The sequence below is a fragment of the Chrysemys picta genome, chromosome 2, assembly GCF_011386835.1.
Source record: "Chrysemys picta bellii isolate R12L10 chromosome 2, ASM1138683v2, whole genome shotgun sequence".
Taxonomy (NCBI): Eukaryota; Metazoa; Chordata; order Testudines; family Emydidae; genus Chrysemys; species Chrysemys picta.
Genome location: NC_088792.1, coordinates 247737165 through 247752584, shown reverse-complemented (window position 1 = coordinate 247752584; position 15420 = coordinate 247737165). Strand labels below are relative to the sequence as shown.

The 15420-nt window shown below is 40.2% G+C and overlaps 1 protein-coding gene across 2 annotated transcripts in view; it reads right to left on the bottom strand.

The window, feature by feature from the left end:
- Nucleotides 1-4324: 4324 nt before the first annotated feature.
- The window catches only part of CIBAR1 (CBY1 interacting BAR domain containing 1), a 33194-nt gene continuing 22098 nt past the window's right edge, over nucleotides 4325-15420 (bottom strand). For both annotated transcript variants that reach the window (XM_008168328.4, XM_065585911.1), the window contains exons 6-8: nucleotides 14820-14933; nucleotides 12306-12425; nucleotides 4325-5596 (exon numbers count right to left, since the gene is read on the bottom strand). In XM_008168328.4, the coding sequence (XP_008166550.2) occupies nucleotides 5489-5596; nucleotides 12306-12425; nucleotides 14820-14933 (342 nt within the window). In that variant the 3' untranslated portion in view covers nucleotides 4325-5488. The remainder of the gene's footprint in view (nucleotides 5597-12305; nucleotides 12426-14819; nucleotides 14934-15420) is intronic.

Below are 15420 nucleotides of genomic sequence, written 5' to 3'. Positions count from 1 at the left end.
GTGGAAATTCTTTCACCTTGGATAACTCACTAATACTAACAGATTTTTCAGCAACAAAAGCCTGCGAGGTTCATCTCACTTTGAAGCGTCACAATATTTTGCTCGTTTATTTCAGCCAGAGTTGGAGTACCAGAAGAACTTGCTTTTCGTTTCAAAGTTCCTTCTTTTAGCTGCAAATCCGTGATGATTAGGTTTAGTAACAATATTTAGAAATACTGATTTTTGTCAAATCTTGTTTGTCACAAATATTTATATTGTTTTAAGTGAAGCTAGTTTATTTGTGCTTATTGCACACATGGTAAAGACCCACAGGTTTGAACGTATTGAGTGAATGTTATATTCAACATGGCGTAAAGAGAATGGTATGTGCATACCACTGCAATTCACGCAGCCTCGAGCAGAAGGGGTACGACGTCACTAACTGAAACGTGCCCGAAAGGGGTAGACGTCAACTTGCTTGCATGCCACGTTCTCTTTACGCCATGATATTCAATATGAGATCTATCAATAACCGGAAAAAGAGTTTTATGTTAAATTATAGTCATTCAAGAAGAGTTGTGAACTATGCTTCAAATATGCCAAATTTAAAATTAAAAAAAATTTAAAGACCCTTTTTTAAAATAATGATTCTTTCATGGAACACCTATTCACATCGTGCGGAACACAGTTTGTGAAACACTGATCTAGACTATTCCTGACAGGTATTTTTCTAACCTGTTCTTAAAAATCTCCAAGGGTAGAGATTCCACAACCTCCCTCAACGACTTGTTCCAGTGCTTAACTACAGTTAGGAATTTTTTCCTAATGGCTAACCAAAATCTCCTTTGCTACAATTTAAACCCACTGTTTCTTGTCCTGTCCCCGGTGATTAAGGAGAACAATTGATCACCCTCCTCTTTCTAACAACCTTTTATGTACTTGAAGATTCATGTCTTCCCTGAGTCTTCTCTTCTTCTGACTAAACAAACCCAGTTTTTTCAATCTTTCCTCACAGGTCATGTTTTCTAGACCTTTAATCATTTTTGTTGCTGTTCTCTGGACCTACTCCAATTTGTCTACATCTCTCCTGAAGAGTGGTGCCCAGAACTGGACACAATCCTTCAGTTGAGGCCTTATCATTACTGAATAGAGTGGAAGTATGCCTTCTCATGTCTTGCTTACAACACTCATACTAATACATCCTAGAAAGTTTGCTTTTTTTTGTTTCAGGGTTCCATTGTTGACTTAGGGTATGTCTTCACTACCCGCCGTATTGGCGGGTAGCAATCGATTTATCCGGGATAAATCCCGGATAACCTGTTAAGATGCGATATATCGATCCCCAAATATGCTCACCGTCGACTCCGGAACTCCACCAGAGCGAGCGGCGGTAGCGCAGTCGACGGGGGAGCCGCGGCCGTCGATCCCGCACCATGTGGACCCCAGGTAATTCGATCTAAGATACTTCGACTTCAGCTACGCTATTTGCGTAGCTGAAGTTGCGTATCTTAGATCGATTTCCCCCCCCCCCCCCCAGCGTAGACCAGCCCTTTTGTAGTTCGTGATCCACTATAACTCAGATTCTTTTTTGCAGTACTCCTCTCTAGGCACCCATTTTGTATTTGTGCAATTGATTATTCCTTCCTAAGGATAGTACTTTGCATTTGTTCTGTGTTGAATTTCATCCTATTTCAGGTCATTTCTCCAATTTGTCCAGATCATTTTGAATTCTAATTCTGTCCTCTAAAGCTCTTGTAACCCCCTCCCAGCTCTGTATTGTCCACAAACTTTATAACTGTACTCTATGCCATTATCCAAATCACTTATGAAGATACTGACTAGAACTGGACCTAGGCCAGATCCCTGTGCAACCCCACTCGATATGCCCTTCCAGATCGATTGTGAACCATTGATAACTACTGAGTACAGTTTTCCAGCCAGTTGTACCCTCACCAGTTAGGCTCTGTTTCTCTAGTTTGTTTATAAGAAAGTTATATGAGACAGTATCAGAAGCCTTAGTAAAGTCAAGATGTATCACATCTTATCCACAAGGCTTGGTATCCTGCCAAAGGAGGATATTAGGTTGATTTGTTCTTGACAAATGCAGGTTGACTGATCACTTTATTTTCTTCTAGTTTCTTACAAAGTTATTTGCTCTATTATCTTCCCAGGTACTGAATTTAAGCTGACTGGTCTAATTGCCTGGGTTGTCCTTATTCCCTCTTTTAATAGATACTATATTGGCCCTTTTCCAGTTCTCAGGGTCTCTCTCCTGTCCTCCATGATTTCTAAAAGATAATCACTTATGGCTCAGAAATTTCTTCAGCCATTTCCTTAAGTATTCTTGGGTGTATTTCATCAGGCCCTGCTGACTTGAAGACATCTGAATTGTCTAAGTAATTCTTTACTTCTTGTTTCCTATTTTAGCCTCAGCCCCTATCCCATTTACACTGATGTTCACTGGTAGTTGTCCAGTCACTGCTAACTTTTTTTGGTGAAAACTGCAGGAGGGGTTCAGGTTCCAGACCGGTGCCGCTTATCTCGAGCGGCTCTGGGGTGGCAGTGGCGTGCAGCGGGGCTAAGGCAGGCTTCCTGCCTGCCCTGGCCTCACGCTGCTCCTGGAAGTGGTCAGCATGTCCAGCAGTGACCGGGTGGAGTGGGGAAGGAGGCTCCATCACGTGCTGCCCTCACCTGTGAGTACCACTCCTGAAGCTCCCATTGGCTGTGGTTCCCCATTCCTGGCCAATGGGAGCTGTGGGGGGCAGTGCCTGCTGACGAGGGCAGCACACGGAGCCCTCTGCCTCCTCCTACTCCCCCAGGGGCCGTGGGGATGTGGTGCCGGCCATTTGTGGGAGCTGCGCGGGGCCAGGGCAGGCAGGGAGCCTGCCTTAGCCCCATTGTGCCATGGGGCTGGCAATTCCACAGGCCAGATCCAGCCCACAGACTGTAGCTTGCCCTCCTGTGCTACAACAGTCCTTATGATTCTTCATGACTGTGCCCTCTTCTACTGTACTTTTAATTTCATCTTGCTATACCTAGCTAATGCTCCCTAGACTGGGCCAATTTGACTGTTAGTCACCTCCAAAGATGGAGACTGTCTGGGACATCATAATTGCCTCTTTTATTAACATAAGAATGGCCCTACAGGGTCAGACCAAAGGTCCATCTAGCCCAGTATCCTGTCTACCACCAGTGGCCAATGCCAGGTGCCCCAGAGGGAGTGAACCTAACAGGTAATGATCAAGTGATCTCTCTCCTGCCATCCATCTCCACCCTCTGACAAACAGAGTCTAGGGACACCATTCCTTACCCATCGTGCATATCTATTCAAGTGACATCATTATAGGACCTAATCACATCAGCCATACCATCAGGGGCTCGTTCACCTGCACATCTACCAATGTGATATATGCCATCATGTGCCAGCAATGCCCCTCTGCCATGTACATTGGCCAAACCAGACAGTCTCTACGCAAAAGAATTAATGGACACAAATCTGACATCAGGAATCATAATACTCAAAAACCAGTGGGAGAACACTTTAACCTGTCTGGCCATTCAATGACAGACCTACGGCTGGCTATCTTACAACAGAAAAACGAGAGACTGCTGAGCTGGAATTGATATACAAACTAGATACAATCAACTCAGGATTGAATAAGGACTGGGAATGGCTGAGCCATTACAAACATTGAATCTATCTCCCCTTGTAAGTATTCTCACACTTCTTATCAAACTGTCTGTACTGGGCTAGCTTGATTATCACTTCAAAAAATTTTTTTCTCTTACTTAATTGGCCTCTCGGAGTTGGTAAGACAACTCTCACCTGTTCATGCTCTCTGTATGTGTGTATATATATATATCTCCTCAATATATGTTCCACTCTATATGCATCCGAAGAAGTGGGCAGTAGCCCACGAAAGCTTATGCTCTAATAAATTTGTTAGTCTCTAAGGTGCCACAAGTACTCCTGTTCTTTTTGTGGATACAGACTAACACAGCTGCTACTCTGAAACATGTTTTAAGAGATTAATTTGGATTTTCACCAGTGTTATATTGTAGCAAGCCTTTATTTTTCCTCAAAACAAGTGTGTATTATAATATCCTACAGTAACAACACTTGAAGATTACACTTGTCCATGTAATATAAATTGTGAACTATTCCTCAGTGCATTCTTTTGTTTTCTACATAGTACCTAAAAGAGCGTCTTACATGCCAGAGAATCCAGTTGTATTTTACTTAGTTTAGTTAGTGCCTACTTAAGATACGAATTTAGATTGTGTGTTACTCATTCCTTGATACAGATAGTAAACAGTGTCAAAATTCCAAATGACGAAAAAGGAGTTCCTTAAAAACTTTTATTTTTCCATCCTGTACACAGATAGTTTCAATAACTGCAGATTAAGATTAGTAAATACTGAAGTTCAAGATCGATAAAATACTGAAATAACTATTTGGCAGACAGACTTTCACTCCATACAATAATACTGAATATAAATTTGATACAGGAATGTGTATAAGAGATACTTATATAGGAAAATACATTGAAATCTTGTATCAATGTCCATAACTGCTCTTGTGGTAAGAATCAGTAACTGAATTGACTAGTATAAAAGGCAGGTATGAAAAGGTGATGTATACTTATACAAGGGTTGTTTTATCATGAAGGCACTTTCACGTATAAAGGAAGCTGCATGAAAAAAAGAGTTCTTGGACTAGATCCTTGGTTCTGATACAAGCCATTTGCACCACCCCAGTAGTGTAAAAACCACAAAGCTATCTTAACTAGCCAGTTGAGGCTTTCCCCTGTTTGGGGAATCCCCAAGAAACAGAAAGGTAGAAGACAGCAATATGTTACCCTGCCTCCTACTCCATAACAGGGGCATTGGCAAGGCAAGGTAATATGCCAGGATTACTTCTGTATTCTGCTTTGCAGCTACCACAGCAGCTCTTTGGGGTTGTGGAGAGCCAGGCACAAGTTGCAATAGTAGCTGCATTACAACCTTGCCCCAAGATTGGGAGGGAGTGGGTGAAATGAAGCTAGTATACTGATACCCAAATCCTGTGACAAATACAGCTCAGCTAGACCTAAGAATAAGGATCCTTGTGTTCACTATCTGTCTAGGCAATAATTAAATATTACAGTATATCACTTTGAATTGCAATAGGAGACAAAAATGAAGTTTGACTAAAATTAAATAGACTATACAAGCTTGTAGTGTAATTTTTCTACTGAAATGTTACTTGCTTTTCATTTTCTGTCTACTGAAATCATCCAGTTTCAGTACACTTAATTACAATCTTCAAGACTGACCTGCTGTTCAAGTAACAAATAGCCAATCAAATGAACAGGATTAAATGTTGCTGCCAATTTCTTGCTGCTCTGCTGTAATTATTTTAATGGATGACCTCAGTGAAATTCTCAATCTAAAATATAAAAGCTGTTAAGCAAAGACAGGCCTTCTTGTCATGTGAAAAAAAACAAAATACTTAGAACAGTTCTCAAAGTTATCTCTCTTCCTTGGTAGCTTCCAATTCATCCTCCTCCTCCTCCTCCTCTTCTTCCTCCTCTTCATCTTCCTCCTCTTCTTTTCTTAGCCGACTGTTAGACATTTGCTAAAAATGGAATCCAACACATAAATCATACTTTTTGCATAACACTTTGGAAAAAAAAAATTCCCCACCCCAAATCCATGCAGTTTTAGGAGTGAACTGGTTATATATAAAATCTACATTTCCTGCAAGGAATATAATACCAAGCATAAGACACAGTACATAATATAAACTTCAGCTAGCTAACTGCAGAGACTGATTTAAAAATGTTGCTCATATGATACCAGTGTCAGTAAAAGAGGAAAAATAAATATACATTTATGGGACGGAGTTAATAAGCTAGTAGCAGTCCAACACAGCTAGGTGGGCCATGTCTAGGCTATGGCTGTTACAGTGACACCACTATGGTGCCATAGCACCAAAGTGTAGAGTGTTCCTGCAGTAATGGAAGAGGTTTTTCTATTGTAGGGAACTTCACTTGCCCAAGTGATGGTAGCTAGGTTGAAGGAACCATTCTTCCATCAACCTAGCTCTGTCTACACTAGGGTGTAGGTTAGCATAGCTCCAGTGCTCAGGGGGGATGACATTTTCAGCTCCCTGCTTGCTGTAGCTATGTCGACCTAATTTTTAAGCGTAGACCAAGCTGTGGGAAATCCAAGTTTATTTCCTTGATACCGCAAGCCAGTTGTACAGGGAACTCTGTGGAGGCCTTGTAAGAATTAGGAAAAAAGAATCCAACCTCTTCAGTTAGCCAAGAATCAGCAATGACAAGCTCCAGTGGTACATTCATGTCTTTCTCCTGAGAAAGGATCACCACAAGGTATGGTCTTGGTGTTCTTTCTGCAACCTCCCTATTCCCACCAATATCGGAACTCCTTTCTCACCACAGTTTTCCATGCATACGAGATGGTATTTCTGTCCCTGCCTTCCTGCTACTAGTTATCGTGGAAGGGTGCAATGTATATGTTCTTTCTTTGCTTCCCCAACCATAACCTACATCTGAGGAGGCTGCTGTCCAATTTTATTTTGTCCAGTCCCCCTTGCTACTGACATAAGGGCTTAAACTTGACTCCCACTCTTTTATGGGAGCTGGGATCATGCCTATAGTTAACCATTCAAAGACCCAAAACAGAGGTGCTGGAGGAGTAAAACAATGCAAATATTAAAACAAGTCTGGTTATTTTTCTTCCTGATTCACTTTTCTGAAAAGTTAAGGTTTTATTTCCAAGTGTCCTTTGAAACCATCTGATTTATAATTATTACCTAGCTATATTAACGGATCCTAGACTGGCAGCTATCAGATCATGTTTGCAGTTTTGGACCTGATCTTCTATGCAGATTCTACCTAGGAGTCCCATCTATTTTTAATCACTAGATGCAGAAAAAGTTTTTGACTGAGTAAACTGGCATTCCTTAAAAGATACTTCAGATACATTTGGTTTAGGCCCTAAATTTCAAAATTGGATTAACTTCTTATATTCCAACCCATATGCTATTATATGAGTGAATGGATAATTATCAGAAACATTCCTCATTTTTAGAGGCACAAACCGAGAATGCCTCTTATCACCTCTTTTTGCCACAGCAAATGAGTCATTTGCCCAATCACTCAAATAATCCTAATATAAATGGAATTATAATAGGAAACAGGGAACACAAGTCACCCTTATATGCAGAAGTCATGATATGTGTTACAAATCCAGCTCACACACTACTAGTTGCAAGAGGAAATCTTAAAATGTGGCAAAAAGTCAGGATTTAAAATAATCAAGTCAGAATGCCTGGATGTAGGTGAGGGCTCTGATTTATTGAATGCTATACAAGATAAATATAAATGGGTAACTACATCATTAAGATACCTCGGAATATACTTTTCTAAAAGAGGGCAAGACTTACATAATATTAATTATATTCCTTTGATTAAGAAAATCGAGACATCTGGAAATTTGGTAAAAATATGAAATTTCAAAGGCGAAACTACAGGTAGTTAAAATGAATATCGGATCCCTAATTAGCTTCTTTTTCCAAATGCTCCAGGTTTTAGTCCCAGGAAGTCTCGTAGATCAATGGCGTCCACAATAAATAAATTCATTTGGAGAAATAAGAATCCCAGAGTTAAGCAATCTATGTTATAAAGGCCAGGGTAAAAGGGAGGATTGGCTTTATAACCATTCTTTTATTAAAAACAACAATAGAAGCTCGGGATAATTTATTTAGAAAGGTAAACCCACATCTATCACCTCTAATATCCATGACAGACAATATAGAAATTAACACCATAAAAACCTAGGAAGTTTTGACATTTGGGAACTTACAGGTATATCAAAATTCTGCCATCAGTTTGGAGAAAATACATTTAGATCATTTGATGAAATATGACGCACAAGAGACAGCAAAATTCCAGTGTATCAATATATACTATTAAGACATTTTTCAACCCACCTCACAAAAAGGCAAACCTAAGAAAAAATGGTTGGAAATTGAAGAACTACTCACTACATCCATGAAACACAAAAGGTTACCTTCATTCTATAAAAGTAATTTTTAACTGTTACTTAGGGCTTGTACACACTAGCATTTATGTCAGTATAACTTATGTCACTCGGGTGTGCAAATGTAAGTTACACCGACCTAAGCGCCAGTGTGGACAGCACTATGATGGCCAGAGAGCTTCTCCTGTTGACATAGCATCTCTCGCAGAAGTGGATTTATTATGCCAATGGGAGAGCTCTCTCCCGTTGCATAGAGCATCTACACTAGCTGCACCACTGTGATTGATTGGCAATCCCTTGATTCGAGGATGATCTCTATCACGGATTTACATATGGGTCCTGAGATGACTCAGGAGTCCGATCCTGGAACCGCAAATCCACCCGCAGAAGGTACAAACATTTTGTGGCAGGCCAGCTGCCTGCTGAGAGAAAGTTCTTTCTTTTTCCTTCCTTCTCTCTCTCTTTTCAGCTTCAAGAGCAAGGCGCTTCTCCTCAAAGTGGGCCACTATCTGATGGAGGATATGGCGCTATATGGTCGGTTGGTGGCTTGCTCTTCCCAGCTTGTGATGTCTACATCAGTTTTCTTAAGATATGCTTTCAGTGTGTCTTTGTAGCATTTCCTCTGACCACCATGGGATTTCTGACCATGGGTGAGCTGAGAGTAGAGGACTTGTTTTGGGAGGTGAGAGTCTGGCATCCGCACACAATGTCCAGCCCAGCGAAGTCCCACTGCGGTGGCTCCATTTCAACGGAGAGACTAGCCTACTAAGCTCTTGTGGACACTACCACCTGATAGCTCACAAGTCTAAGCTCAGTGTTGCAAAAGAGAACATCTAGCTTACCTATCTAACTGAAGGGACAAAGTGGTCTTGACCCACGCATTTTAGCTCTTTGAATGGCAGCTGTCATCACCAATGAATTTGGAGTTGGGTGGGTCAGGAGAATGAGAATTCCTCAGCAAGCAACTGTATAATTTGTCTGCTTTCTTAGAAATTGTCTGTCCGGGTGCTGGGTTTAACCAGATACTTTTTGCCAGCTATAATAAACCATCAAAGACTGGCAAGGTATCTCACTTCTAGAAGGTGACCCCAGTATATCAAGAACAGATGTGTCATTTACTCTAAGGTTCCTAAAGGATGTTCAAGGTAATTAGTACCCAACCTTTCCATATGTTTGTGAAATTGGAACATATCTTCTGGAGGGGAAGAAGATGATGCACCCACACGATCATCTGGTGAAGTTTGATCATCCAGATCCATATCTGCATTCAAAGGTTCAACAAGCCCCTTTAGTTCCTCTTCAGGCAGTATGTCTGGGACAAGTAAAGGAGACTGTTCCTTCAATACCAGACAGTGACAAATCAGGGCAGGATATTTCACCTGAATTCTTTTGGGAGAAGGCTCTGTTGGAAGCTGCCTTTCTTCAGCCCTTTTAAATTCAGGTTAATACATAGGGGAAGGCAAATATGACAATAATACCCAGGTGGTTCTTCCTAGTCCAAGGAAGGGTGATCTTATGGTCTGAACAGTTGGAACGGAGAGTCTTAGGCCTGGTCCCCACTTAGTCCGGACTTCGGACTAAGGTACGCAAATTCAGCTACGTTAATAACGTAGCTGAATTCGAAGTACCTTAGTCCGAACTTACCGCGGTCCAGACGCGGCCGGAAATCTCCCCCCGTCGACGCCACGTACTCCTCTCGGCGAGCTGGAGTACCGGCGCCGACTGTGAGCACTTCCGGGATCGATCCGGGATCGATTTATCGCGTCTTAACCAGACGTGATAAATCGATCCCAGAACATCGATGGCGTGCCGCCGGACCAGCCGGTAAGTGAAGACTAGGCCTTGATAACTCTAATTTCTCTCATCCTTTCCTTGGCAAAAGACGGGCAAGGAATGGTATCAGGCAGGACGTGGCCCGATTCTGGATCAGAGGCAGTTTCTAAGGGTGACAACAATAGTTTGGTAAGCAAAAAGTCAAAGGAGGTGAGACATTTCCCTGAGGAACTAGTAGAGGTTCTAGGGGCAGGTTCATTTATCTTCGGAGAGATCTGTATAGATAGGGAAACTGATTTACCCCTATAAGGCATTTTCTTTTCTGGAGAAGGGGGAACTAGCATCCCACTACCTTACACTTCTTTACCTTTAAGCATTGAAGGTCCCCCTGATCTGAATGAGGGTGTTCCCAGGGCTTGATGTTAAGCCACCATGTTACTGAGTCACCCTATTAACAATGGATCCTCCAGTAGGAACTTAGTGGCTCACAAGAAGCCTCAACAGGCTCACAATGAAGTTTCAAGCATGGAACTGATGGCCTCTGGTCCTGACCAGAATACAGCTCTGTAATTTGGTTTTGGCCTTCTATAACCACTCTTTGCTGTGGCTCTGACTTCCAAGGCTGAAGCCTTATGAGGACACTTTTGCACTTCAGTGCACTGAACCAGACATATAAGTTCCTTAGAGATATGCTCTCGAGAATTAACTTTTTCAGCAGAGGTGTCACCTCTGATCTTATGGATTCACAGTGACTTAGGTTTGACTCCAGTCAAAGAGACAGATACCTATACTAGGACTCTGCTGGACTTTTTGATCCCCTTTGGGGCCAAAGCTGAGGCTGGTCTCCCAGCATTTGCAGATCCCTGGGTTTCTGGAACTGAAGTTTAAATGCTAATGCTTCCTGCAGTAACATAGGTTGGAGGCAAATGCAACTCCTTTCTGGCCATAGGGGTGAAGGTGCTACATATAGAGCAAAGAGAAGGTGAATGACATTTCCTCAAACAGGCCAAATAACACATGTGTATTCAAAGCACGAAAAGAAGCAGGGCAAGAAGGCTGATTTCTTTGTCTTTGTTTCCAACATACTAGAAACAAGGACCTGTGCCAGGGCACTAAGATCCTTAGTCAAAAACCCCTCGAAAAAAGAAGACAAGAAAAAAAGAACTAACATCTAGCTAAACTAAGGTGATGACACTGGGAACAATATGTTCCTTTGAATTGGGGGTGCCAGGACCTGGCAAGTGTCCTGGTCCATCTGCTACCGTAGTTGGAAAGAACAGAAGCAATCATCACACCACGCCTCCTTTATAGCCCTGCCCTCAAATCTTTAGAGCCATAAGGAGAGGTGCATGGAGCATGAGAGTGCTCCAATGAGCACTTTTATCAGAAGGTTCCACTGGTCCAAGCTACACTGTTGATGCAGTTCAAGAGTGGGAATGTGCAGAGGCCACTCAAAGAATGTGTCTCTAAAATGCTCCTATTACTAGACTGCTGCATAAAATGCAACATGAGAGCCAAAAGCCTGCTAGCTTGCTTAATACTGATCAGAGTCCTAAAACTTTTCATTTTAGAGATTAGGAAATGTTCAATTTCTCACAACCTGCGACTGTTTCGTTTGTATGATCTCTCTTCTTCTTACACTCCTTTTTTGCCCTATTATGGTATATTTTTAGACATCTTATTTCTTCCAACATTGTCAAGAATTTTTGCTTCTGTCATACCTCCAATTTTTTGCATGACTTTACTTTTTTTATTTCTCCATTATCATCTCCCTCTTCATATTTTTTCAATTTATTGGACACATTTTAAAATGTACTATGAAATCTCCTTCCTCATCCATACTAGATCATTTTACCCATCTTGATATATTTATCCTTAAGTGGAATGCATTCTTGCTGCAATCATTAATATTGACAAGTCTGTCCTACCCAATTTCTGTATCTTATTCTTATCACAGTCAATTCACATTTCCTAAAAAGTCACTGCAACAAAGCTGCTCTTCTAAAATGAAATAAATATTAAAAAAAGTTTCTACAGAATTCTTCTCCACATCTCATACTCAATAATGGCCAGTTTTTATTTCCTACAAAATCATTTTATAAAGTTAGTATTCTAAAATTAAGAAGAGAAACATGTTTTATCTATTTTATTCTTCTATCACCCAAGTGTTGGAAGAACTTTGTTTCTGACATGTCCCTTCCCAATTGTTTCTTTTTTATATAAAATAGTTTATAGTAGAGTATTTACTATTGTATGCAAATCTTAGTCAGTTTTAACAAGGTTATTATAATTCCTAGGTACAAGATACAAAATTAAAATGTTCACTGAATGTATCTGGAATGAACCCTTCTCCACGCTCAGATGGTGTAATTTGTCAAAGGCCCATTAAAGTCAGTGGGCCTATGACAATTTACATCACCTGAGGCTATGCTCCTGAGATACTGTCTCTAATTTAACACACCTTCTGAAATTAACCTTGAACCTAACATTCATGTTTTCTATCTTACCTGTATTATTCCAGGTGAAAATTTTGATGAACCAGTTCTTTGAAGGGGGGACTTTGAGTTTGCACGGACTATGTCTAAACGAGACTGATAGTCTGGTGGATACAGTGAACTCCGAAAAACCTGTTCAAGGTAAAATGGCAGTGACTTTAGTGCCATGATATAAATGCCAGACTGACAGCCCAAGAGACTGAAGCTCTCTAACATAAGTACAGCATTGGATAGTGACTATACAATCTTACCCTCCCAACTCTGATTTAAAGAGACCAACTCTGGAATAGAGAGAATAATTCAATCTATACTTAGTCTATATATAGCATACTATCTAATAGTCCAGTGGTTCCCAAACCGTAACAACCTGTGAACCCCTATCACTAAAATGTCAAGTCTTGCGAACCCCCTCCTAAAAATGAATATTTCCAGGGATTTTCTCCTTTACCTGTGTATAAATTATAAATACGGTGATCTTGGAAATATAAAATTTGTTTTTATGATAAGCTTATTACACACTATTTATTATTATTTATCATTACAGTATTTTTATTACATTATGAAAATGGCAACACTCTTTCAAGATCTCACTTTCATAGCTTGTATCACTTTGAATAAGCCTGTTATAAGACAAGGTTCCTATGGTTCATCAAGGAGTATCAGATGTGAAACAGCATGAAGGTATTTAAGAAGCCAACTCAAAGAGTTGCTCCTACACAAGCATTCAGGTCTTCAGCAGTCCAGGCAAACAATGCACGTTACAACAAAGCTTAAACTTGTTCTTCATAATAATTTTAAAAACCATACTACCTGCCTATTTAATTTTAAAAACAGCAAAAAATATCCACCTCCCTTTCCATTTCTTATAAGGAGTCTTGAAGTTTAAATCTCAGTGTGATAGATATGCTTGCTTTGATCTGCTTAGCTCTTGGAAGTCCAGAGGCTCCGGGCTGCTGGCCCTGTGCTACCCAGGGTCCCTAGCTCTGTCCGCCATTAGGGAATTTTTTCCCTAAGAACCCCCTGTAACATTTCATGAACCCCCAGGGGTTCACAAACCCCAGTTTGAGAACCACTGTAATAGTCTATATTAGTTAATGCCATTCAACATGGTTTTATGGAAGATACATCCTGGCAAATTAACTTGATAATTTTTTTTATGAGTTTTTGATGAGATTACAAATTAAGCTGATAAAAGTAACAGTGATGTAATATATTCAGACTTCTGTAAGGTATTTGACTTGGTACCACATGACATTTTAATTGAGAAAGTGGAATGATACACATGAAATGGATTAAAAACTGGCTAAATGGTAGGTCTCAAATATCATTATAAATGGGGAATCATCATCAAGCATTTCTAGTGAGGTCCCAAAGAGATCAGTTCTTGAGCCTACATTATATATTTTTATCAATGACCTTGGGGGGAAAATTACTGATAAAGTTTGCAAAAAACGCACAATAAGGGAGTGGTAAATAATGAAGAGTACAGCTCACTGATAGAGAGTAATCTGACTTGTTTGGTAAGGTGGGTGCAAGCAAACAATATACATTTCAATGCAGCCAAATATAAGGTCATACCATATAGAGGCAAAGAATGTACGTCATACTTACAGGATGGGGGACTCTATTCTTAGAAGCAGTGACTCTGAAAGAAACTTGGGGGGTTCTAGTGGATAATCAAATGAACATAAGCTCCCACTGTGATGTTGTGGCTAGAAGTGCTAACATAATCTCTGGATTTACAAAGAGGGGAATATCTAGTAGGAGTAGGGAGGTTATATTACCTCTGTATTTGGCAATGGTGCAACTGCTACTGGAATACTGTGTCCAGTTCTGGTGTCCACACTTCAAGAAGGATGTTGAAAAATTGAAGAAGGTTCAGAAAAGAGCCACGAGTATGATTAAAGGATTGGACAATGTGCCTTCTAATGAGATACTCAAGGAGCTCAATCTATTTAGTTTATAAAATAGAAGGCTAAGGGGTGACTTAGTTACAGTCTATAAGTATCTATGTGGGGAACAAATATTTAAACAATGGGCTCTTGAATCTAGCAGACAAAGGTATAACAAAATCCAATGGCTGGAAATTGAAGCTAGACAAATTGAGACTTGAAATAAGGTGCACATTTTTTAACAGTGAGAGTAATTAACCATTGAAACAATTTACCAAGGGTTGTGATGGATTCTTCATCGATGGACATTTTTTAATCAATCAGAATTGGATGTTTTTCTAAAAGAAATACTCTAGCATTCAACCACAGCTACTGGACTTGAAGCAGGAGCTAAGGAAGTTCTAATGACCTGTGTTATTCAGAGGCTTAGATGAGATGATAACAATGGCTTTAAAAATCAGTATATGAATCTATACCCACTTCAAGGCACCTTTACACAGCTGGAGTAGTGTAAAAGGGGCCTTAGTGTAAATGAGAATCTGTCCTTTGCATTTTCTGAATTAGGCAACATTTGTAGATCCAGTGTGCAACTTGGCCTTGTATGTAAATAATAAAGAATGTTGATTGCTCTTACCTCTAAATCTTCATTCTCATCAATATTGTGTATATTTTGGTAGGCAGCAGTGTAAATCTCTAAAGCTTTTCCATGGAATAACATTTCAATAGTTATAAATTCAGAAAATATGCTCTAAAAATTAATTAAGAGAGAGGTTTTATTTGTATGCAGATTTATTAATTTACATGACAAAACTACACTCCTGCTTCAAACACACAAAAACTGTATCAGAATTATATCACTGATATCCTAGGACACAAACAGCAAAATAGTTGAATGCATTTTTAAAAAAAAAAGTTGGACTTTAATTCTAGCTATTAACTCCTAAGTCTGCTGGCAGCTTGGCAAACACTATCTATCCCAGTAGTTCTCAAACTTTTACACTGGTGACCCCTTTCACTCAGCAAGCCTATGTATGCAACACCCTTATAAATAAAAACACATTTTTAATATTTAACACTATTATAAATGCTGGAAGTGAAGCAGGGTTTGGGGGTGGAGGCTGACAGCTCATGACCCACCATGTAATAACCTCACAAACCCCTGAGGGGTCACGACCCCAGTTTGAGAACACCTGATTATCCTGTTCCCACTTCATATACCATTTTAATTCCTAGTG